At 41.7% G+C, this 26,103-nt stretch overlaps 1 protein-coding gene across 5 annotated transcripts; it reads right to left on the minus strand.

Annotated features, from left to right (window-relative positions):
- Positions 1–311: 311 nt before the first annotated feature.
- On the minus strand, positions 312–26,103 carry MATR3 (matrin 3). Of its 5 annotated transcripts, none has more exons than XM_058848355.1 (15): positions 25,817–25,899; positions 16,926–18,009; positions 12,597–12,658; positions 12,012–12,053; positions 11,670–11,773; positions 10,617–10,669; positions 9,999–10,124; positions 9,420–9,545; positions 9,063–9,233; positions 7,689–7,820; positions 6,437–6,480; positions 5,583–5,973; positions 3,608–4,001; positions 2,865–2,986; positions 312–1,380 (listed from the first exon to the last, which is right to left on the minus strand). In XM_058848355.1, exons 2-15 carry the CDS (start codon positions 17,814–17,816, stop codon positions 1,330–1,332), a joined length of 2,709 nt encoding a protein of 902 aa, XP_058704338.1. In that variant the 5' UTR covers positions 17,817–18,009; positions 25,817–25,899; the 3' UTR covers positions 312–1,329. The 5 variants fall into 5 exon arrangements, with proteins under 5 accessions (XP_058704338.1, XP_058704337.1, XP_058704341.1 ...); XM_058848354.1 differs by lacking the exon at positions 25,817–25,899 and adding an exon at positions 25,456–25,769; XM_058848358.1 differs by lacking the exon at positions 16,926–18,009 and having other exon boundaries at positions 25,817–26,103.

Raw genomic sequence — 26,103 nt, forward strand, 5'->3', positions numbered from 1 at the left:
CCCCAGTCTGTTTTATCTGCATGAATGGGATGTGGCTTCAGCTTTGATGAGAACACCCCAAAGCTCCAGAAATAAAAGTGTCAGCAGAATATACCTACCAGGGTTTTAACATGTGATATTTTAATTTGTTTGGAAATGCAACAGGGTTTAGGGAAGAGAAAGAAGAGTTACGCAGGAAGCTGCTGAAGCACAGGTGTTAAAAACATGCACATTTTAAAAAGAGAGCTGGAGTGTTGCTGTGGTGACGTGACACAGGATAAAGAGTTCAGCAGACACACTGGTTAACATGCCAAACATCTATAACAAATCACTGTGGTCTAGCTTTGTTTATTGGGAATCACTTTAGTAACCTGAAGTCACAAATAAGCAGTAAATAACAAAAACTACAGATAAACACAGGTTACACATGCAAATCCTGTTCACATCTCACATGTGCAGGTACATTAAGAGCACAGTTCTAAAGAGTCTTGACAAAACCAGGTTTCAACAAAAAAATGGTGTTAAAATGCAGGTATGAAAACTTCCATGTGAAGAATATAAAGATACCTCTGTCCCTTTCAGGACTCCAATGCTGCTTTTGAGATACCAGAGATGTACAACAGCGACGAGATTCAAGTAAAAGCAGGAAGAGCTCAAGGAAATAATACTGGTCAGAGAATGGGCATTTACTTCTCACTAAAAATACATGGAATAGCTGAATAGGAAAGTCTAGCAAGAGCTTAGGAAAAAAAAAAATCACAAAGTTGTAAAGCTGACTAATCACTAATTTTCCTATTTGCTATAGGTAACAGCAGTGACATTAAAAGAAACTGGAATTCAACATTTAAAAATGCAACTTACATTTAAAGACTTTTTCAAAGTGAAATGCAATGACAGCCTTACACTCAAAATTAAATAGCTGCTAGGCTCAGACCAAAATACGGAATGTTCTAGATAAAATAAAAATACAGTATTACTTTTCTTTTTTTATTCAGAATGGAATTAAAAGACAAATTTTGAAGCTTGAAAGTAGTAAATTTCATTTAAACACAGTTTTCTTCTCATAGATGAGCTTTCCACAAGGGTGCAAGATTTTTTTTTTCTGTAATAGCTTGAAGTGTCAAAATGAAAAGTTGTTGCCATTCTCACATTAAGAACAAATTGTTGTCATTAACTTAACTGCATATGCTTTTTGCTACAACATTTAACACATGAACAGACCTAAAATGCCTACTGTATCTCACTAAAACAAAAAAGAATACAGTATTTCCACCTACTACTTGTACTGCTTTTAAAAAAGATCAACATTAAAAACAAAGCCACGTTTTCCTTACACATCCTTCCTCCTTTTTAACCTTCTTTCTTTTGCCTGTAGTCTTCTGCCATTTTATCCAGAATTTTCTGTTGAAAGAAAGCAGTTACATTGAGGATATATTTAAAGAGTTTCTCACAGGCACAACATAAAGAACAGAAACATAAATCAAATTTCCAAGTTTAAAATCTGTGAGCATTAACTGCAATTGCAAAGGTCGTAACTAACAAGGCTGGCACTTCTCCCTGCCCTGGAGTGCAAGCCAAGGGAATTCCTTCCCATGTTGTCATGGGCTTGTGACATGATTGTGCCACTTACCTGGGTGGAATCTGCCCTCTAGAGAGGCAGGGACACAATCGCTCCCCTCCCTGGAGAAGGGTTAACTTGGAAGTTTGAGGATTTTGGTACCACTTTGATGATATTTGGTAGCAACATCAATTCACCTAGATCATTTTTCCTGCTCTCCAAGCAAAGGAAACACCCAGCTCCACAAGTGCCACTGTGACACAGAAGCTGCATTCCCCCCCCTTCCCTCCCCAGTCCCAAATTCCACCACTGTCACACAATCACCCTCAAGCAGCTCACTGATCATTTCTGCCATGGAAAAAGCAAAGCAAATCATGTTTCATTCACGTAATAAAGCTCACAAATTGGCATTATTCCCCTCCTTCCCTTTTGACATCAAGGCTTTAGTGTCCCATAAGCAGGTACCTCAATGGAAAAGAAAAAAAAAAGAAAAAAGAAAAAAAAAACACGCTATGGTGATGGATGAGGTGGATTTTCTTCCTAAAAGATGCTGCATGGGAACTGATTTTCTGATCTACTCCTTCACAGTGTTGTTTGGTGACAATTTTGGTGCCATCTTGCCTTTCTGGGCCCTCTGTTTATTTAGGGGTTCCCTGTTACCGCAAGAAGGCAAATGTTTGAATTATGAGGTGCCACATTCTCCTTCTCTGTGGAACCCCTGGGTTTTGCTTTCAGCTCAGGGATCAACTGCCCTGAACTGCATGAATGTGACACTGCAGGACTATCAGAATTCCTTTGGGATTGCCCTTTCCTGGAGGTGATGTTTGCAGCTCACAGTATGAGGTTACAGCAGCAGCATTGTCACTCATGCCATGCAATCATGTGATACCTCATCCAGTTCAAAAATGGAAAAAGTGCTCACAAAATCAGAAGTTGCAAAGGTTTTTCGTTTTTTAAACATATAAAAAACTTCATCTTAAGCTTTGTTGACTGGCTGAAAACACTCTCAAAGTAACAACTGGAAGGGATCTGGGCCATCTGTATTTACTCTGCATTTCTACTTCTAAGCCTGGCTTTATTCCACTTGGAATTCCTTCTTTAATCCAAATTTACAAGATAAAAAAATGCTGGAGCTCCTCTTTAAACTGTGTATCCTGCATATTATTTTCACAAGATGAAGTTTTGGAGAGGTCTACCTAGAGTTAAAAGTTATAGAGTAAGCCAATTTCCACTGCCTGAAAGGTATTTTTATTCTCAGTCCGGTCTCGTTGAGCTCTATTCCCCAGAAAGAATCAAGCCATTTAAAATGAACAAGTTTTTGCCTTACCTTCAACTTTTGATAATGAGGAAGGCTGCTGCAATGGGTCTTTTTTGCAACATCTTCATTTGTGTAGAACAGGGAACACAATTTGCAATAAAACCCTGTTTTGGGTACCACATAATTCACACCTAGAGGAGTAAACACCACAAAATAAACTAAGAGATCTACTCTACATCATTTCTTTTAATGTCATATGTCATTTCAGCTAAATCTTAAAACCATAATTCACTTTACATTAAAAGCTGCTTTATCTTTAAAAGTCTCTGTTTTAGTTTAGTCAAGCAGGGGCCTAGTAGTAACTAAATATGTGCAGGCATTTTTTTTTTGGTTGGTTTTCTTGTTTTGTTGTTGGTTTTTTTTTTAATTTAAAAATCAACCTTTCAGATTTAGGGTCCATTTTATTAGTTCCTTCAAGAACTCACAAGATTTTGTGATGAGATTTGGAGTATTTAATATGACTCTGAACTATTACCACTATTGTGCTTTGTGCTAGCAATTGAATTTGTGTTGCTAAAAGATACCTTTTTCAATTTCTGCCTAAGGAAAGGGTTATGAAAAACGTTATGAAAATAAGGAAAAAAGGAAGAAAATACTCAGTTTAGGGCAGGAGTGAAGAAGGGGGAGGAGGGGGAAGCCCTAAAATGAAAGGCTATGGGGCAATGTATTGCCAAAAATAAAAGTCAGATGAAATGAGAAATGCTACTGCGATGCACAGAGACATTTTGGAGAAGAAATGGAAACAGCCTTACCAACAGGAACGTTTGGCTGGTACGGCCCAATCCTAAACTCATCTGGGACAAGAGCTTTCTCCTGGACACTCTTTGTTTCCTGCTCGCCCTGGGGGTCTGTGTTTTCCTGGGTGTTTTTCTCAGGATCCTGTGCTGTCGTAGAATCAGAAGCTTCAACGTTTTCAGTCTTGGCGTTCTCTTCGCTTTTCGTTCCGTTTTCTAACGTTTCACTCTCCTGCTCTGGCTCCTCAATCTTGTCCACCTTGATCTCTGCCAGGCTGTCCTCGTTCTTGCCCACAGCCTTGGCTGCCAGCCCTGACTTGCGGAGTTTCTGGTGGTCGGAGTCCTCCTCGTCGCCCACCTCGTCCAGGGTGACGAAGCCCTCCATGCTGCGCGGGAAGCCGCCCACGTAGCGCTGCGGGGAGAAGGGGGCTCTGTCAGCTCAGCCTGAGGGCTCCCCTCAAACCCTCCTGAGCTTCACACAGCAACAGCTGCTCCCAACTCCTACGAGCTGCCTCGCTCACTCAAACTCACTCAAGGTTTAACCAGCCCTTTTTGTACCACGCTGCCTCAGAATCAAAGATTGCCTTTCATAATGATTTTTTTTTTCATCAGGGGTGGCCACTGTTTCGCCTTAGCAATGTGATTTCAACTTAAGAACAGAGCCAAAACCACTTAAATTCTCAAGCTCAAAGTTCTTTTAACATGAGTACCTTAAGTGAAAGTAATTTTCGAGTGCAGAAATTTTGTTTCTATTTGAAAGTCCCGTAAGACCCTTGAATTTGTGCTCTCAAGAGAAGGTAAAACTTTACCAGAACTATTCTGTCCCCACTAATGGTAAGAAAGTTCATTAAAAAAAATTAGAAGCTCTTTTCAACCTGTAGAAAGCTTAGAGCATCTACATTAAAACAACCACTAGAACACAAACAAAAGCCAACCCAAACCCACCACCCAAACTGTCAAGGCCTCTGAGAATCAAGTTTTCATTAGAAGAGGGACTGTCTAAATGCTGAATTTTTGGAAATGCTCCTGCTGATATGGAAATATCACTGCTCCACATGTTTAACAGCAACTGTTAGTAGGACTGAGGCAGCATTAGGTTTCTGAAAGTGGGTCTTCAAGGAAAGAAGTTTGGGTCTGAAGCAGTTTATCACAGCCAATGCCCACATACTAATAAGGAACACAATGAAATGTGGGAAATGCCATTTGCCGGGGTAGTATCCATCTCAGCACCACTAACCAGGTTCCTGACAAGGATCCCCCAAAACTGAGATCCATGAACATCTCATTCATTATTTAGGAACGTGCCTTTCTTGCACAACAACATTCCAAGTCAACAAAATAGTAAAACTTTGCACACTGCTCCACAGAACTGACTATGATTAACAAAGCAGGTAGGACATAAAACCCTCAATTGTGGGATAATGTGGTGAGAAAAAGGGAATTCTCAGCAAGTCCCCTGTGACTGGAAACACCTTGGAAACCAATTCTTTCCTTTCTCCAGTGGGAAAGGGGCCCTGGCTCATTCCAGATAGTTCTGCTTGCCTCTCAGTGTAAGGTGTAGCTGTACATCCAGTTCTGGCCAAGCCAAGATTAGCCTCAAGGCCCCAGTACATTATTTTTGGAACATAATTTCTGAGCTCAAGAGTAACTACAGACAATTCTCTGAGAAACTGCTCAGGAGAACACAGCTCCTGGCTAAGTATTCATCAAAAAAAGAGTGAAGAGAAAAGCAAGCAAATCTCCAGCAAGGAGCAAGGGTAAAAGGCCACAAGTTAAAGGCTTCTATCAAAACAGAACCAGGGATTCATAACTGCATCCATGTGCAAGTTACATCCAGTGAGATCTTGTTTTCTTCACAGGAGCTTTAACACCTGTTTCTCTCCAGACAGATGTTTAAAAGACCCACAGAGGAAGGGCTGCAACAGAATGTACATGGTGTGCTACCTAACTTAGACTGGGCTTCCCCCACTCAGCCCCTCACTGCGTGAGTTACCTTTTTAAGCTTTTTCTTGGCTGCTGGAGTGGCTGCAACATTTCCCTCAGTTTTTACAGTTGCATCATCAGGTGTGTCCTTTTTTTCCTCAGTAGCCACATCAGCTAAATTGGCAACATCTGCATCCTCTCCTGCTGAGCTGCCACTTTCTAACAGTGCTGCTGCCTCCTCCTCATCCACCAGTAGCTCATCTTCAGACTCCAGGAGTAAACTGGGCTCATCTTGCTCTGCCTGTTCCCCACTTTTGGCACCTGAAGGCTCAGCAGCATCCTCCTGTTTCTCCTCTTTCACTTTTTCTTCTGCATTGCCACTTTCAGGTTTCTGAGCAGGTTCTGTTTTGGACTTCTTATCACTGGGAGAATCTTTGCTGTCTGGGGAATATGTTCTCTTTCTGTAAAGAACAAAGAACATTGCTGCTTGTAAACCTGGAGAGAGCCCAGAAATTACTGAAGAAAAACATCATATTTCTTAGACAAGCCTGGAAACTACTGTGCTTCAGTTCAGAAAATGGAAAGGTGAGGGAAACCCTGAAGGACATAATTCTTCACACATGGAAAAGGCAGCTCCAAGGAGAATCTTACAGGACAGGACAACTGCTTGTGGGTTTAAATTGCAGGAAGGCAAGGCTAATTAGGGACTGCAAAGGATTTCCTGAGGAGCCTGAAGAGGCTGTGAAATTTCCATCATTAGAGGAAAAGGGTGGGTAGCATATTCTGAACAGTTCATCTCTGGGCACAACTGCCAACCATTTGATCTCAAAGCTTGCCTGACTCTTTTGTATTGTTTCTATACTCTGAATAAGGTATCTCCATACTTACTTTAAACAACATCATGCTTTAACAATAGGAAATTACCTGGTTTTATCCTTTTTCAGCAGTTCAACTCCTTTGTTCGGAATCTAAAATAAAATTTAAAAAATCTGTGAGTCACAGCAGACTATGACCTACACAACTGCTGCAGCATTAATGCAGACCAGAATCCAATCCAGCCAAGTGCTTCCAGCTACTTTAAGCCCCAGGAACTCTGCCCATGCCACCCACCAACTGACCAGTAAACCTTTATTTCATGTCAGACAGGATCTGACTAACCTAGAACTCCCCTGCCTTTATTCACAGTAATTATTCAATACAAAACAAATGGGATACCCTGCTCCAGAAAATTCACATAAAATTCCTGGTTTGTTTATGAACCAACATCATGTACTGCAGGCACTGGCACAGATCAGTCCTAAGCTGCAGTACTTTTCTCCCTGTCATTAGTGGAAAACCTTTAGCAGACTCCCACAGTTTCACCTGTTTATGAATTACTGATCAGGAAATGTCACTTGTAGGCAGTAACAAGGAAATCTATTCAAATTGCCACTAAGTGCTCGTTCTGCTGCACTACCATGGGCAACAATAAGATTTCTTCATGCTCCACAACAAAGCTGATGTTTCTAGGAGACAGCCTGACAGTTCAGATTTCTCCTGCTTTTATTATCACAGAACTTTATTATTATCACAGAATATTCTAAGTTGTAAGGGACCCACGAGGATCATCAAGTCCAGCTCTTCAGTGAATGGCCCAAAAGGGTTTAACCCACAACCTTGGCATTATCAGCACCATACTCTGACCAGCTGAGATCATCTCAGTTTTCTACTTACTGTCCCAGTTTGATGAAGAAACACTTATAATTGCATGAATATTACCCTGGTGTTATGCAAAAAAAACCCTTCAGTCAACCTTTATATGAGCTGCACAGGCAGGGGTGCAGTTCTGATGTATTTTAGATTTTCACAAACCTTCATTTTTGAAGAGGAAGGAAAAAAAAAGGGATCCCACATTAGAGAATGTTCTAAATGGAGTAATTTTAATTAAAATCTACATAATTTACTCTAAAATCTGAATTATAGTAACTGTTTGGGTTTTGTTTAATCTGAAAAGAATATCCTTTAACTTGTCCTTATAACACCACATTCATGCCAAGTAACTGCACTAGAGGAGCCAAAAAATATTAAAGGCACTGTTCAATTTTACATGCTACACCGAGTTTTCAATAAACAATGGCTGTCAACTACTTCCCTTTACATCTTCAACTACAATTAAAAAAGTGAAAACACTCCTTACCCTTAACACCAGTTTCTTGTACTTTTCAGATAAATCCACTTTCACACATCTGCCTTGGAACCAAAGTGCTTTGTTGGCACAGTGCTCAACCATGGCCAAAGCATCTTCTCTGGTCTCCATCTCAATGAAGGCCTGAAAAGATTAAAACACACATTAAAAAAAGGATTCTGAAACACACAATACTTTTTGTGGAACAGTTATTTAACTTAAAACACAGCATTTCCAAATCCTGAAACTAAATTATGAGGTTCAACTACATCCATCCTCACCAATCACTTTAACATTTACCCAAGTGCTCTACAAACCCTAGCTTTTCAATTCAGAACATCTGTCCCAAAGATAGTTCTGAAATTAAACAGGCATTTAAATAATCTGACAAAAAGTCACCATAAAGTAAAATATGATTTAAATAAAAAATCATCAGGACAATGAAATTCTATTTAGTGCTTATGTTCCTGGGAATTTCAGGGGAGCTGGGAGACACCCTCAGTATTTTATTTTTTGTTTTTTAAGAGAAGCCTGAAGCAGAAAGGCAGCAACTGCTGCTCCTCCAGCTTTGTGAGGAGATCCTCTTGGGAACAAGCCTATGGCACACTAAGGCTGCTGAATGAGCTTTAAACAAACACATCTGGGTTGGAGTATCCTTGCCAAAAAACTGAAAGCTGCTTCAGCAGCCAACTTAGCAAAGGGATTTTGTTTTTCCAGTGAAATAAGGTCAGGGAGGACTTCCTAGGGGTCACGCAATAGTCTAATAATTTTTCATTTCTCAAGTGTGGCATTAGGGGATTCAGGCACCCATCTCTTTGAAAAAGCAGTGGAACCTCCTATTTTACTCAAGGGAGCAATGAACTGGGACAGTAAAGCTTAAAAAAAATTAGAGCTAAATAGTTTAAACTCCTGTATATTTATAGAAATCATATCCATGCACATCCAAAGCATTTCACTGTACACATGCAATGGTCTGACTTCAAACCTTTATTTTCCAAGCTGAAAAGTACAGCAGGATTGCTTTTGTTTAATTTTAAAGAATGAAAAATAAAGGGTAAATAAAAGAAACATGTAACAATGAAATATATTTATGTTTCATAGGTAATGTTTTTTCAGCTCTTAAAATACATTCCCAAGGCTCCACGAAATCTGCATTATCAAATAATTAAGGCTTCATGCTAAAATACCTTTTTTCCCCTGTTTTTAAAGCAGCTCATATTCCAGGGACATTTCCCAGGAACTCCCAAAGCAAACCCCTACCTAGACAGACCCTGGGTCATTTCCAAACTGACATCAGAGCACAAAGTCCACACATGCCCCATCTGAAGGCAATTTCACAATTAAATCCCCTTCAAACCCTCCCCCAGGGGCTTCCCCTGCAGTCACCTGGCTTTTCATTCTCATGAGGATGTAGTTCTTGATCTTCCCGTAGGGCTCAGCCAGTTTGAGCACGGCATTGTCAGAGTAGCCCGAGTGGGGCAAGTTGCTCAGGTGGATCACACGACCAAGTTCTGGTTTTGGTGGCTCAGTCTTTTGGTCAGGTTTACCCTCAGGTTTCTAAGATTAAAAGGGAAAGACATTTTTTATGACCTATCCATAAAATATGCATGGGTGACTGTCCCTAGATTAATTTGATGCACTGAAAAGTACAAAAATTAAGAATAACTTAAATGCAGCAGCCTCATGACACTGACTGCCCCAGATTAAAATAAGGCAATGCTAAAAAAAGCAGAAGTGTTTTACCTTTATTCTCTTGTATTTCTGTGACAAGTGGACTCTGACTGGTTTACCAAACACCAGGGCAGGTGTTGTTGAATAATATTCCACTGCAGCCTGGGCATCTTCAGTGGTTGACATTTCAATAAATGCCTGAAATCACACAAAATCAAATCAAGTGCTGCTCTTTCAGGAATCTAATTTCATTTTAAATTTTCAAGCTCTTCCATACTTCCTTTTGAAAATAACTGTATCAGAAATGAAAACTGCTTTTTGGTTACAACATGAACTGACCTGCAGAACTTGGCACAAATTTCAGACACTTTATTTAGGTGCACAAGCAGAACTATTTTGTTTGTTTACATTCCACCTAGATTTGGATTCAAAATATTCAATTACTTCCTGCTTTTTCCACTTCTTTTTTTCACACTTTGAAATAAGACACATTCCATAGTACAAACTAAGACCAAGTCAGTTCTCAGAGTTTTAAAACAAGAGCAGAATGTGGTGTTGTTGAGAAAGCAATGAACAACCAACCAGGAGGATTTTTCAATATTAAGTGACACCAGCCAGCCCCCCCAGCAGTGCCCAAGGACCCAGCTTTACCTCGTTGATTTTGTTTAGAATCAGGTGATTCGTGATTATCCCAAAGGGTTCAACCAGCTGAAGCAGCTGATATCTCAGGTTCTTTCCCCTCTGGAAATCCATGATGTGCACAACTCTGCTTGTTTCCTGTTGAAGACAAAGCACATGCACACAGCATGAAAAACCTGTGTACCAACAAAGCTGAAATCTGCCAAGGCTCTTCTATACTGGTGGAACTGTTTTAAATAATTTAAAATAATAATAATAATTAAAAAAAAATTATCTATTTTCACTAGTGAGCAAAACAAGATGCATCCAGAAAAGGCTCAGAATTTCTGTGGATTTCCAGGGCAAGATGCCTGCCATGCCAAAGCTGCCTTTCCTTAAGTTCACATCCCACAGCTTCATCATAAAGAGAATGTCTAAAGGAGTTCTGTACAGTTTTGGAATAAATATTTTGTAGAGTACTCAACACAACAAACTCCCAATCTCATGCCAAAGCTTCAGTACTTCCACACAAATTCTAAAATCTCACATCTAAAGACAATTCAATAAAAACAAACCCCACACCTTAAGAAAGCACAGAAAAATTATATAACAAAAACATGAGTCAAAAAAACCAAGTATTTCAATACTAACCACTCTGCCCTTCTGCATGTGCCTGGGTCCTTGCATATTTCCATTTCCAGCTCCTTTAAGAAATTAAAAGAATGAACAAGCTTAGCTCAGCCTGCAAGACTGGGATTAACATGTCTCATCACGAGTTCTTAAAGGTATGTCACTTGTAATAACAGAGTGAGATCAAGTTCTAAAATGTAATTATTTCATTGCACTGTAAAAAGGTTTTTTATTTATTTCAGAGCTCTTGCAACTTGGGGTCCTCATTCCTGCTCCTTCTTTTCACTCTGATATCAGATAAAGAGCTGCATTTATTGCTGTTCAGGAGCAGCAGAGAGTAAGTACAGCCTATGGGAAAAAAAAACCCTCCTGTTTTAGATAAGATTTGCCTGAGGAAAATATCTCTGTACACAAAGGATGTGAGATTTCTTTATCTAAGACACTCTTTTTACAATTGAGGGTTTAGGTTCTAAAAGATTACCAATTCAATCACAATACCCATAAAAAAAACAACCAAAAAGCAAAAAACCAAACACAAACAAAACCCCCTTCAAATAGTTTGACCTATAGTTAAATCTGAGATATTCTGAAAAACTAATGTTGTTATTCTAATGTAATTAAGTATGAATGCATCATCCATCTTCCCACTTCTCACTTGCTCTTCCAATTTATTTCTCAAATTCACTTGAAAATAGGGGGGAAAAATGCTTAGGACACTGAATTCTTACTAGAAAACTCCACCAACATGTAGCTACTCAAAAGACAAAAACCTACACAGGAAAAAAAAAATCCAAGTGCAAAACACATGCAGATAAATCTTAGTTTAAAATCACCAGCCATAGGGAGCTGGCAGCTGGCAGAAAGGTGAAGCGTGGGAACTCAGCACCGGTCTTCAGTCCCTGCTTGGCCAAAGTATTTTAGTTCTAGGGCTGAGAAAAGCATTTTCCTTTGTTGCTCTAAAATACTGGTAACAAATTAAAACAAGATAAAAAAAACCCCAAAAAACCAAAAAACAAACCAAAAAAACCTAGGAAGGAATTAAGCCTGGTGAAGGCAGCTGCCTGTTGAGGTTACCTCTGGGTCCAACAGGAGGTCCTCCAAGGTGGAATGGAGGTGGTGGTGGTCCCAAAATTCCCGGTGCAGGGTTTGTAGATTGCTGTAACATAAAGGGATCACCCCTAGAAAGAGGGGAAAACACACTGTCATTTTAAATCAAGAAACTGTGAAGCTTTCATTCACAAACCACCCTAATCTCTGCAGATCTATGCACACAACTCAAGGCACTTTTACTGCTTCCCTTCAGCTGGAAAACAAAGGGAGGAACCCATCTGAACCAAAGGTTTCACATAAAATGTTAGGAAAATCCTCTGCTTCAAATTAACAATTATAAATACTTCAAAATTAATTACTACTTACATTCCATGTCCTGAATCACTGTCAGGATTCCATTCTGGGTATCTTAAAAGAAACAAAAGAAAATATAAGAATGCAATCTCCTCTAGTTGTGTACCACAAGCAGCGATACCTGGAGGTGTAACACAGCTGCAGCACAGGCAACATTGCCCGAGCCATGAGCAGCACTGACAGAAATGCTGCTCTTCAGGACAAGCTCCCTACTCTGTCTGCACAACTGCTGGTTTTACAACAAAAATGTACAAGTTGGGATCAGTAAGTATAATTACAACAGATTATCAACTGCTAAGTTCCAGATGTTACACATACTTCAGCAGGATTCCAAAGCTATGAACCAGGGTCCCTTTTTGTCCTGAAGATGCTCCAAGTCGTTTTTATTCCCTACAAGGCACAGTATGTTTTATAAACCTGCTTTGTGCAAGAGTTATTTAGAATCAGGGAGCATCTTGAGCTAGAAGGGACCCACAAGATCACCGAGTCCAACTCCTGGCCCTGCACAGGACACCCAAGAAGGCCAGGCTGTGCCTGAGTGCTGTCCCAGGCTGGTGCTGAGCCCTCCTCCCCAGTTACTGTACTTCCAGTTCATACATTTCGAGCAGCAGCTGACAGCGGCGGCTGTGAGTCGCTCCATTGATGTGATGGTTCCACTCCTGCAGCAAAGTAAACAAGGCACAATTAGCAGCCACTCATGGGAGTCCTTCCCACAAAGGCACGGCCTACAGCGCAGTGTCTTCTCTGCTAAACTGCAGCTTTGCAGATCCATAGAGAATGGAATCTGTTTGTGGTGCTTTGAGGAGACACTGCCACTGGACCTACCTCCTCCCTGCTAACCTGGCTGAAAAGGATGGGAACGGGGCTGCTCCTGCCTCAGAGTGCAAAGCTCCCTGGAAAACTCCAGCCCAGGCACAGAGGGCCATGGCAGCCTTCGGAACTGAAGGCTGACTGTCTTCAGGCATTTCAGAATTTCCTCTACTCTGCTTCATTCCTCAGACTTCTACAGATTAATATGAAGTGAACAATCTAATTTTGAGAACCATAAAGAGGCCAAGATATTTCATGGAATTCAGAAAGGAAAGACTAAAAGAAATCTAAGTGCATAGCTAGGACAAACTACAGGTTTACAGATGAAATATAAAATATATGACCACTTGAGGGGAATAATAAAGGAAAAAAGCAGATCTAAATCAAGATGGTACGAAGGAAAAATAATGAAATTAAACCAAATAATCCAGGTAAAACTCCTGGTTCTGGCTTTAGCACTAGAAAAGAATGAGGGATTCCTACTTTTCGTCTGCAGACTGTTTTAACTACAAAGGGAGTTACTTATTTTAGTGCCTGATCTCTGTATCTTTATGTTCTTACAAGTAAGAGCACAAATCTGTGCTTTATTCACAGTTGTTAAGTGACAGAAGCTCTGGAGTTTCCCTGCTGCACACCTAGGAGCCCCAGCCTGACCTTCACTCTGCTGCTCCTCAGGGAGGAAAACGGGGGAGAGTCATTCAAGAACCTTGGGGCTGAAGATTTTCTGCAACTGAATGTTTTTTTCTTATCAGTCACATTTTCAACTATGAACACAATGTGCACTGGCAACTGCTTTATGTGCCTCTTCCTACAAGTCTGTTTCTGCTCAGCACTCACAAAGGATTTTTGTCTAATCCCTCACCTTTCCAGATTTTTGGTCTTTGCCACACTACAGCTATCCTGGATACAATGAGACATTCCCAAGGCTCACTGTAATGTTTCCTTATGTTAAATGCCTATGCTGCACTTCCTACAAAGAAGAAAAATCTGGATTTAAAGTCTCTCTTAAAGTACTACAATATTATTCCATGATGCTCCGGACATGGAGCAAGATGGAAGTCATCCTTTTTTCAAGATGTAAAATGAGAGCACCACTTTTTCTTGTTAACTGTACAAGATGTAACTGGCAACTATAAATAGGCTGGAAATTAGGATGAAAAATACCCACCAAAAAAAATAAATCTACGAACCATTCAATATGAAGTTTCTTCAGTTCAACACTTGCTAACAAGTGTTAGCATTACACTCTAGAAAGCAGTCCTTTAAACCCCAAACCTCTCTAAATTGACACAGTCAGTAAAACATCAGTGGCTGGTTCCACCAGACATAACATGCTTTGAAATCTGTCTCACCACAAAACTGATGTAGAAGTTATCTGCAAACTACAGCCAATTTTTGAGATTTAATTCTCACTGAAATGTTTTTAGATTGGCAAAAAAGGGTAATGCAATTTTAACTTCAGATTTTTCTTCTCCCCCAGGGAACAATGGTAGCTCATCTACATGAACTTTTTATTACACAATTCTTAATCTGGATTCCCTTTGCTGCCTGCACCCATTTGGAAACGTCCCTTCCCCAGGGTTTTGGGGCACCAGGTTATTTGTATTTACAGGAACTCATTAACACAAAGGCCCCAAGTTAAGGGAGAGAAAATCTGAAGTGAGTTTCTGAAAACCCAGATTCCCCTTTGGCTCAGCTGATGCAAGCCAGAGGACACAATGTTCCTCAGAAAATGAGGCCACACTCGAGCACCTAATTTTAGCCAGCCCTCTCCCAGGGCCACAGCCAGGTTCTCCCTCTGAGATGTACCAGGTTCAAGTGTTTCACCTCCAAATTCATCTGCTTGGGTTGCATCAGCCTTTGTCTCCGGCAGGAAAACAATCCCTCCATGTCTAACACCTCATTCCCTGATAAAGGGATCAGGATTGACAAAATGCCTGAAGCAACTGGGGCACAATTTACTTCACAGACAGAAAATAAACTTGGTCTTAAAATATGCACACATCAAATTAAAGAAGCAATTAAGAACACCACTAAAATTAAAAAAACACCAGAAGATTAATCTGCCAATTTAAGTCAAACTAAGGATGTTTAACACCCTGCTTGCACTTAAAATATACATGGCTTGATCAAACACTTTAAAAAATCTCTGATATTTTTATTTGGAGGTGGGGAAAATGAGATTTTGTTACTACAGTAGTAAATTTACATAGTCCCAGCTATGAAAAGCATTCCCTTTCTGCTTTCCATAAATTTTGGTTCAAATCAGATAACTTTAAAAGTTGTTTTACTTGATTTGATTTTGTGGGAGACACAAAATAAGGAATTCTATAATGGTTGGGTATGCAAAGCAGAGGAAAGAAGGAGAGAGAGAGAAAAATTCTTGTGGTGACATGATTTCTGAAATCAGAAATAAAGCCCCAACTTGGGTCATAAGAACCAGATGATCCAATCACAAATGTTTTATTGTGTACTATCAGTTTTAAAGTTAAAGTATATTCCTAAAAAAAAAAAAAAGTTTTACATGTTACAGAAGAAGTCAGCCACTTAGATTATGCTGTTAAAAGAATTTGGTATTTCTCGTACCTGGAAAGGTATTTCCATGTGGATATCCTTTCATTAGATCTGCACTCCAAAGCACACTAAGAGCCACGAGCCTTTAAAATAAAGAGCTAAAAAGACCCCTACTTACAGGATTACTGGTTGCCATCTTCAAGGGCCTCAGAAGTTAATGCTTTCAATCTAACCAAATGAAGTCCTTTTACAGAACTGAGCATGGCAGCTAAACTGTTAACACTTAAAACTTCAGTGAAAATAAACGTCAAATACAGGAGACAAGAAACCTGGATTACTGTATATTATATAAAAAGTAATTAAAGCAACACAAGTTCGTAAACTGTCAGATCAGGTGGAGCCATACAGTGTGTGCTCTAGAAGTGGTTTGAGCCTTTCCTTGCAGGGACAGAATAATTTTGTTTCAAAAAGATCAGATGTACAGAACAGCACTTTTTGAGAGGTAACTGTAAAGAAATGGTTAGTAACAGCAATTCCACATCGTATCAATTTTACAGTAACAGCACGTATTACGTTTTCAATTGAAGGCCTTCAAGCTAATTAGCCACTAATTGTGACAAGAGGGGCACCGTATTAGCCAATTAGCCAATTAAATTGCCTAGTATACTGGAAATCAGCAAGATGAGTACATTGGAAAAGGTGAAAGTGAGAAGGCTCTGAAAACACCATCTGAATCATGTTGAGTAACCTGCTCCCTTTGCAGAGCTGCACTAGGCGTGGATAACTAAGAGGGAAGTCTCAGCATCACCGAACACACCCGAAGATCCACTCTACTCGTGAGCCAAGTAAAGAACACTACTAGGAACACAGAGCAGGATACTGCAACAGCAGACTGATTGCTCGGAGAGTCTACAGGGATAGATGCAACATGTGACAATAAAAAGTGAGTCTGAAGTGTTCTAAGAAAGTTGTGAAAAAAGGAGAAAAATGACGACAAATTTCAGCCATAGTATGAGATAGAGTGTTAAAGTGAAATTAAAAAGGCAAGAATGAGCTAATCTAAAATGTGGTTTTTACTTTTGCAAATAAGTTCCAGGGCTCTACATTAACTCTTTCCCTCTGGACAGGGAAAAAGCAGAACTGTGCAAGAATGCATCTTAACTACATATAAATCAGCAATCAAGACAGATGTGGAGGAGAGCTGAAACTAGCTTCCAGAATGGCACAGTAGAAACACTGCAAAAAAACCCCAAACCAACAAAAAAAAATACCAAAACCCACCCCAAAACTGCTTGAATGCCAGATGTTTGTGGTTAAGAGAACATGTAGATGTAAAATATAAACAAGATATCCCAGTAGATGATAGCTGTTTGACTTGAAGTTAAGCAATCTGGGCAAATAAAATACATTAATGTAAAGCCCTGGTTTACAATGTTTGTCAACAATTACCTTGCAAATAAACCAAGTGCCTTTTTCACTCTCAAACCAACTTTCAGATCATTTCAAAAGCAACCAGGCCATAGAAATAATTAAAGAAATAGGTAAAAACAGAACAGATACTACAACGTAAAGGAAAATAGAAGTATCTGGTGCATAACTCACCTTATTAGAATGAACTGGCATATCACATATAGAGCACAGATGGGGATAACCCTTCGGTAAGAATCCATGGAAGTCTTCAATATTGCTATTTGGAGGAGCACCTCTCTTTTTCTCAAAGAGAGATCTCTCGGGACCAGGACCACGACCCATTCTGTCATACTCACTGTCAAATTTATGATAGTTATGCGAAGTCTCACCATAAAAAGATTCATCCCTACACCTTTCTCCATCTCTCAATCTGTCATCTTCATAATCCATTCTGTCATAATAACCAGATTCTTGAGAACGACTTCCATGGTCATAGTCAACCACTGGGTTGAGACTAGGACCACGATCATCAAAGCTATCTCTTCTAAAATGCCTCTTTTCTTCCCAATCATCCCTAGGTACTCTGTATGGTGGTTCCCGTGTGGATGATCTGCCATCTCTACCATAACCTTCTTCAGCTCTCCTCCTTTTAAGTTGTAGAAGGATCTGAGGCAAGTTTTCAGGAGTGATCTTGTCCTCGGGATAGCGACTCAGTTCATCTAAGTCTCTAGCAGACAGACCAAAGCTGGCCAAAATGTTTGTGGCCTGGTCTGCATCTCCACGGTGCTGAGAAGACAAAGGGAGCGGACCTCTACTTCCAATGTTAAATATAGACTGCAAATTATGGGAAGAGGTACTACCAGAAGACAGTGCACTATGAGATCCTTGTTGGTTCAATGAAGAACTCATTCCAAGATTCATTAAGCTAGCAAGGCGTGCAGTACCCTGGTTCATCCTTCCAAGAGATGCTGGCATATTTAAAGACTGGGTAGCAGCAGCAAGAAGGCCTATTCCTGCAGAGAGGTCACGCCCATGACCTTGTGAATCCCTACTCAGAGATGACTGCTGGAATGACTTGGACATTGTAGAACTAGAGCTTGTCTACTTTATGGATTTAAAAAAAATTCTTTTTGTTTAGTGTTTTTTTTTTTAAGATGGCTGCAAAGAGAGCTCACACTAAAAAGCTAGGCAAACTTCACTTCAAAAACGGTAACGCCAAGAAAGAGGATCAATAATGACTGCAGATCTTCTTCAAGCTGAGAAACACCAGACAATTCTGTAGAAAAACAAGCAGTTTTAGTCATAAATCCCTTTAAACAGATGCAGTTTTAAACTTATGCATCATGTTGATCTAAAAAAAACATTAAAGATCTCAATCTTACAAGGCTTTTATCACATAACAGATTCAAGAGGTACCCAGAACCTACATATATTATTGCAGATAAAAATACAGTAGTGTTTCCTATACATACTACTCTTCTTCCACAAAAAGCTACTTTCACACTGAAGAAAAGTGAATTTCAGAAGTTTGCGATGTCTGAAAGCATCTATAAAGTTTACTGACATGTAAGCTCTGATCTCTGGTTAATGGCTTTGTTCATACCCTACATTACTGTACTGTGTCTGTGAGAAGAACACAAAAAACTTAGGCCCATAGAATCCAAGATGACTTTGGCATATAACACATATTTGAAAATGAAACCTGTACCACCACAGAACAGGACGAAAGGAAGTTAAAAGTAACTGAAGTTTGGGCAAAAAGTTTCTGCTATAAGATCTGTAATTAAGACCAAACATAATATTCAATCTTTATGCAGTAAAACTCCAATTACTGATGTGAAGACAGATGTGAACAAGAAAAACAAGTTTTACATTTTGCAGGAAGTAAACAAGACCTCTTGTTCCAATTGCAGTTACACTGCTAACAGCATTTCCGAAGGGATTCTTTACTCTGTTACATGGCAGCTGTGACACCAGCCTGTACTCTCAGACCTCAAACTAAACAAGGTCAGGCTTAGTGCTGGGATGGGAGACCCAAGGAAAACCCTGCTCCTGCAGGAAGAGACCCCAGTGAGTCAGGAGATGGCACCACATCCCAGCGGCACTGCCTGCCTGGGGCTGGCACTGACACTGTGACCACCTGTGGGAGTTAAAGGTCCTAGAACACTGTTCACAGGAGAGAGGTGACTCTTCAGTGTCCCACTAAAACACTAACCCAGCACTCAAGTATTTGGTTCAACTGCGTTTACACCAAGTTTTAACTAAACAGTTTATCAATATCCACAGCACACTGCAAGGAATGTATTTCATAAAATGTTCTTTTAGGGCAGAGCAGAAATAACTGTAATACTTTACCCCATCCTCCTCCAGCCTTGGGACAGATACACAAAGTTTAAAGCAATTCAACACATGTGCAAATATTCCAGAAGGAATGACCTGTTCCCAAGGCTGCAAAGCGCTTTCCAGTGCGGGCAGAGCAGCTCTGCTTCTCCAGCACTGCCACTGAGGAGCACATCAAACACAGGATCACTTGGAGAAGAAACAGGCACAGACTGCACAGCTGCAAATGAAGTCAGCTCCCAAGAGAACAGGTATGTTTGAGGAGGAATGGAAAGGACAAAATGAAAGCAAGAACTTTTCCTTGAAGAGACCAGTTCTGCAGAAGGCAATGGCTCTTGTACTGGAAACAGAAGGGAAAAGGTCAAGGTTAGAGGTCTCTTTCCCCACTGCCTGCCCAATCCACAGCCTGTTCCAACTGTGCACACAGCTGAAAAGCACTTGGGTTTTCTTTCTCAGTAGCAGCATCTTACAGAATTATGCATTTATGTCAAAAAATAATGGATTCCCTGAAAAATACACAAAATACACATAATCCACACAACTCCACCTTTGTAAAGTAACTCCTTTATACAATTTGCTACATACTCTGCTATCAATGCATCTCAACTCACTTCAGCTAGATTTTTAAGATTTGCATATGCTGGAGTCACTTAAAGGAAGCTTAACTGTGTGACATTTGTTAAGAAGAAGAGATTGAGAAACATGGGGATGAAAATAAGTTTGAAAGTTCTGAGGCAGAAGACAGACATTGCAGAAAGCTTCAGAGGAAAACAGTAACACAAGAACACAGGGGGAGCATACAAGGTGAATTCTAAGGGAGATGTCCCAGAGAAGGGGGACGCTGGAGGACACCTGAATAGGGAGTACTGAAGAACTATCTTGTAAAAATCAACTCTTTTGAGTTCAAACACAGCGGAACTCTAATGTTCACCTGGGTACTGTGCTTTTATCTTACATTCATTCAGTGTTCTTCAAAGTACTTTTATGACAATTTTACAAGTTAATCCTTGCTCACTCCATTTTTACACCTAAATTTCCTCCTAGCTCATTCACACACTTTCAGAAGGGTTTGAAGCTGAACTTACTGGGTTCTTCATAAAATCAGGTATTCCTGAGGGTTTTCTGAGCCTGACCCTGCAGCGATTCCAGATACCCCTGTGGTCAGGACAGGCGTGCTGTGTCCTGCTGTTAGTGCAAGGACCCACACTATTCAAGTTCCACTAAATCAGGAAAGTTCTCCACTTTTCAAAAACACCCTCTATTTGAACAAATGTTCCCTAATCCTCTCGTCACAGCTGTCAGCTGGCAGTTCATTGTGTGCTGCTGCAGAGATTAGCAGGGAACAAACCCCAGCCTGGTGGGACCAGGGCTGCAGGACCTGATGGTGCCATGCTGAGACCCCACAGCAGAGCTCTACAGAACCATACCCAGCTCCTGCAGCTGCAAACACCCAGGGAAGGGGCAAAGGGAGAAATAGAAATAGGAAACATGGGAGAAAAACCAAGACAAAGACACAGAGAGGGACAATCGTATGGAAAAGCATGAAGTGGGACAGTAAGACAAGTGTATGGTGAAGACAGAGCACACCTTGGCAGTTGATGCTAGTGAGGAAATGCTCTACACCCAATTAGGTACTTGAGTACTTAAATTAACAAGTTTGAATATCCTCAAAAAACACTACTTATCACACCACTCATCTTGCAATGGCTGCTGCACTCCACTCCTGACCAACCCCATCCTTTAAGACAAGGGAAAGAGGTGGGGGAAGAGCTCTACCCTCACACCAAAGGATGTTTAACTTCCACAGGGTCAGGTTTAAGGTGATTCTAAAGCAGCACCTCTTGTGCTGATGATTCCATGCCAGTATCTGATGGAGACAGGTTCCCATGGAGCAGGGCCAGCTTTTGAGAGAGGGTGCCATCAACTGAGTCACAGCAACAAGATGGGTAGGACTGAACAGAGCTGCCTCGAGAGACGACATGAGTTAGTTGAAAGTGTTATGCTAATTGTTCTCCATGTAATTTCAGCTACACTGGGAACAGACAGGCTTTCAGATATACCTTTTTTAAAGATCTGAGGACTGAAATTTGGCCATATTAAGAAATATATTTGAAAATATATAATAACAAGCAATCTTGAAATAAGTTGAAAGTCAAAATGTTATTAGATTTCCAGACAAATGCGGACAATGAAAACAATTTGTATCTACAAGTTGCAAAGAGTTTTCTATAAAGGCAGACAACAAAAATAAGGAATTTGAATCCTACAGAGTACACTGTTATCAAACAGAGCCCAAAATGAGGCTGATTTTCAAACACTACAGAAGGTTTTCCTCTTAGTGTAAAACTGAACATATCTTTTCAGTAAAGCTTACAGAACTCTTGCTCCAATGTTAAGTTTGACCTGAGAACAGTTTAATTCAGTGAATTCTTGGAATATACTGATTATGCTGAACAATAATCTCAGCTTGTCACCTTTTATGGAACACAAATAGGCTGAAAAGTCCTCAGCTCCCTATTCCTTCTGCCACTCTCAGGGGGTTTTAACTTGTGCATAGTTACTGTAATTTTAATGTCACTCTTATTCTTAGAACAACTCATCTTTTACCCATTCATCTTCCACTATTTACAGAAAAAAGTCTTAAAAATTAAAAATAACTTTTCACTTTCTAGTCAGTTTCACTTTCACTTCAAAACACATTGAATTAGAACAAACAAATTCAGCTAGGGTAAAAATATGAAATTATCTACAAGCTGAAAAGCATACCCTCATTTTATAAGAACACAATGCTTTTGCAGACCGTACACCCTTGGGAAAAAAGTATCACAGAAGTTTCTGGAAGTCTGTTCTTTGGATAAAGATCTATAGGTCTTCCTCCTCCTCCCTTACACATAGTACTCCGTGTGGGAATCCCTTCTGCCATGGGAAAATTCTTCTGCTTCTTGGCAAAACTGGCTCCAGCACATCATGGCAGGAAGGGTTATTGAGGGAAGAAGGAGAATTTGGACAATGGGCAACCCCCCATGCTGCTCTGAGAATTAATGGTAGCAAAACCAAGAACTTGCAAGGAAATTAGAAGCAGATATTGCCTAGCTGCTGAATAACCAAGTACAATGGATTTTGAATTTAAGGGATTAATTTTTGGACAATACAGAAAAGAACACTGTCTTTGCAAAGGCAAAGGAGGAATTGCCTGGCAGCCTTAGAGAAATGCAGATTCTCACTCATTTCAGCTCCCAGTACTGAGAGTGGTTATTTAATATTGCTGTTTCATGTGCAAGAAAAGCACTCCCTGTTCAAGCCACCTCAAAGGTCACGGCCTCAGAAACTTCAGGAGCACCTGGCACAGGGGACTCCCGCTTTTTCTGGGCACAGATTAACCAGTCTGCTTCAGCCTCAACAACTGGAAGAGTTTCAGTTCTTAGGATTATGTTTAGCTTCATCCCAGGGACTTCCTTGATCAGAGGAACACAAAATAATCTGAGAGCTGAAGTGACTGTAACAGAGCATTTCCTCAGAATAGAGAAGTGTGACAACTGAGCAGGCACATTTACAAATGGGGAATTAAAATGACTGGTTTAATCAAGGACTTAAGAGTTTTCAACACTTGAATGCAAAAAGAAACACAAAAGAGGTTGGTTTCCTATTTCTGCTCATTATATAATATAATATATTCAACCAATCCTCTTTTGTAAGAGGTGCATTTAAAAAGTGCATTTATTCCTTTACAGAAAGGGAAGTGGAAAAAAAAATAAAAATTCAAGGAATCATAGAGAAAGAAGGCGAAACCCATGTATTTTTGAATAGGGAAAGAAGTAACACCCAGAAACAACAGGTAACTGCTGTCACTGTGGTGACCACACCACAAACACTTGACTGGCTTCCAGCCATTCCTTTCTACTGCTTTCGATCCCTCTGACACCTTCAGAGCCTCCACTCTCCAGCGAGACCGATGCATCCAGGTTCCTGCAGCTCCAAAAAGCTCCATGGAACCATTAACAGAGGGGCTCTGCCAAAACCAGTGTTTCTGTGGAATGCTGTGGGATTTCACTGGGAAACTCTGATAACACAACTATGTCCCCATGCACAGCAAAGACACAATCCCCCTTCATTCCCAGCAGGTGTGGGGATCAACAGCCCCTCAGAAATCAAAATTTTGACACCAACCCCAGAACAAATCACAATAATTTGATAAACAGATCATACAGAAAGTGATCCAAACACAGATCAAATTTTACCACTAAAAAAAACCCAAAAAAAAAACCAAAAAAAAAAAAAACAAAAAAAAAAACAGCCAAAAATTCCACACAGAACAGTTCTGTGTTCTGATCTGGTGAACTGAATTTCCCTCTGCCTCCAGGCATTTCCAGGGCTGGGATAAAATCCTCTTCTTTCCCAGCTGAAATCCTGCTTGAGGTTGCAAGAAGTATTCTAGCTGCAGAGAAAAATCAAGGAACTGTTTCACTGGTTCAGTGCTCAAAATAAAAACCCTTTTGTTGAAATTATGACTGCACAATATGGTACTTAAACACTCACAAAGTAAATTAGTTCAGAAATATGGTGAAGTATTTGCTTTTGTTTTCAAGACTTGTTGATTCAGAGAGCTGATGAAGAAAGGAAGCCGCACTGAGGCTACAAAAAAACCACTCATAAATTAGCAAACCGAATGGAAATAATTTCATTGCAGCTCTGCTTGCAACAGTTTCTCCCCCAGATTTGCTGAACCACCCAGAAGCCTGTCGAGTATTACATTATAAAATACCTTTGTATTCACCAAATCTCTCAGCAGAGACATGAGCAAGTCACAGCAAAGGGCAGCACCCAGCCTCTAATTTGTCCCCAAATTAATGAGTGTTTTTATTTAAGTGCAGTCCTGAATAAACCAAGTGGCTATAACAGCTCTATGAAACTTCAGTCTGGAGCCCCAAACACTGACTCTCCTTCCCCCCTCTTAACTGATTTACAGTTTTTATCTTTAGGAACGTGGATAGCCACATTTTAAGGACACATTTAGGAATTTCTCTTCCCACCATTTAGTTCCAGGGTGTATGTAACACCAAGTGCATAATGTAGAAGTACAAACACTGGCTTATCACTTCACAAACACATTCAAGGCCTGAGTGCCAGTATCATCACTCAGAATTCAGTAATGAATCATTTTAGGAAACTTTTTTGATAAAATTCAAGACAGAAGTTCACTAATTTCTTGGGAATACAATAAAAATGTTAGTATGTTCCACCACGTGTTATAAAAACGATTCACCATTTTAGCACATTGAAAACTAAACTATTACCATGTTTCAAAATATGAGAAGATTAAATCACTGGATCAATAGATTCTCTGTAAAGAAGCTTCAGAAAATGCACCCTTTTCTCCTCCCCATGGAAACTACAGACTGTTTTACGAAACTTACATTTTCGGCCAGAGCTGCTCCCTACTTATCTGACTCCAGGAAGTCAGGACCACCTACAGTTCAAAAAAACTGAAGAATTCAAGGCTGAGTAAAAAGAATAAAGATCGTTCAGCAGTTTGAACCACTATCAGATACTTTTTTCCCAAAGGTCTGCACCATGGAAAGAAAAGCAGCCACACATTTGGAATCTGAGGGATGGTTCAGCTTTCTTTCAAAAGCGTAAATGGCTCATTTATCATTTAACAAAGCAGTTTTTCAGGCTCCCAGAAAGTTCTTTTCAACTTCTGCTTGTTTTCAGAATAGGTGAACTCTGTATCTCATTACTTTGACTCTGGAAGCAGAGTATGCACATTAAAGAAGCGCAACGTTATCAATCCACCACAGGAAGAAAAAACATCCCCGCAGCTTGATTTGTAAGCACAGCCTGAATTATATGAAAGTGAAACTGAGTAGAAAGAGGGGTCAAACGGCTGCCTGCTCTGTCAGGATTCTTGTTGCTTAATTCATTAATTCTTAAGGCCAGATGGGCATCAAAACCAGCGGTTTTAGACTAACGGCTTTCAGAGAGTTAAGGAAGGAGGGAGGAACAAGGCCGCCTGCGAGGCCCCGGCTGGCGCCAGCAGCGCTGCCAGGGCGCAGGGGAGAGCTCCAGGCAACGAGAGGCCGCGGCGGAGCTGGCTCCCGGCTACAGCGCCGAGGGGCCGAGCGGTGGCCGCAGTCCCCGGGCCCGGGGGGCGGCGGCGGGGGGGGGGCCGGGGCTTTGTTCGGGCCCGGCGCGGCCGCAGTTCCGGCTGGCGGCGGGCGGGGGCGCCCCGGGGGCCGCGGCACCGGCCGGGCCGGGCCTGCGCGTGACCGCCGCGCGCCCCCCCTGCCGCGCGCTCCCGCCTCGCCCCCCACCCCTCACGGCGGGGCGGCCGCCGCCGGACCCCGAGATGGCGGTGGGCCGGGGGGCGCGGCGCCGCTCCTACCTGCGGGCCGGCGGGAACGGAGCGCGGCGGCGGAGGCGGCGCCTCCCGCTCGGTGCGGCGCCAGCGGCAGGGAAAGGGGACGGACGGACGGCGGGACTGAGGGAGAGAGGGATTGAGGCGACTGCGCGAGCCCCGCGCGCGGCTCGCCGCGCTCGCGAGAGCACGCCCGCCCGCTGCCCGCCCGCTCACGTGCCCGGCGGCGGTCGCCCCGCTCGGATCCGGTATCGCCGGTGAGTCCGCGCCGCTCCCGCCGCTGGCCGGGACCGCCCGCCCCGCCCGCCGTGAGGGATGTGGGGTGTGGGATGGGGACGGGGAGGAGGCGCCGCCGACACGGCTCTCGCGAGAGGTGGGGGCCGCTCACCCTGCTCTCGCGAGAGCGCCGCTGCACCGCGCGCCGCCAGCCCGCCGCCCGCGCCCCGCTCATTGTCCGCGCTCCCGCGGGGCAGCATGGGAAGGCGCAGGGGGCGGGGCGTGGCGGCGGCCACGCCCCCCGGCGGGAGGAGTGCGGGACCCGCGGGTTCGCGGCTCCCCTCAGGCGCTTCCGGGGAGCGGCAGCGCCGCCGCGGGGCGTGCCCGGGGTATCCAAGGTATCCACGGTGTCCAGGATATCCGGGGTATCCAGAGTATCCTCTGGTCCCCGCGCTGTTC

This window comes from Poecile atricapillus, chromosome 13, assembly GCF_030490865.1.
Source record: "Poecile atricapillus isolate bPoeAtr1 chromosome 13, bPoeAtr1.hap1, whole genome shotgun sequence".
Classification (NCBI taxonomy): domain Eukaryota; kingdom Metazoa; phylum Chordata; class Aves; order Passeriformes; family Paridae; genus Poecile; species Poecile atricapillus.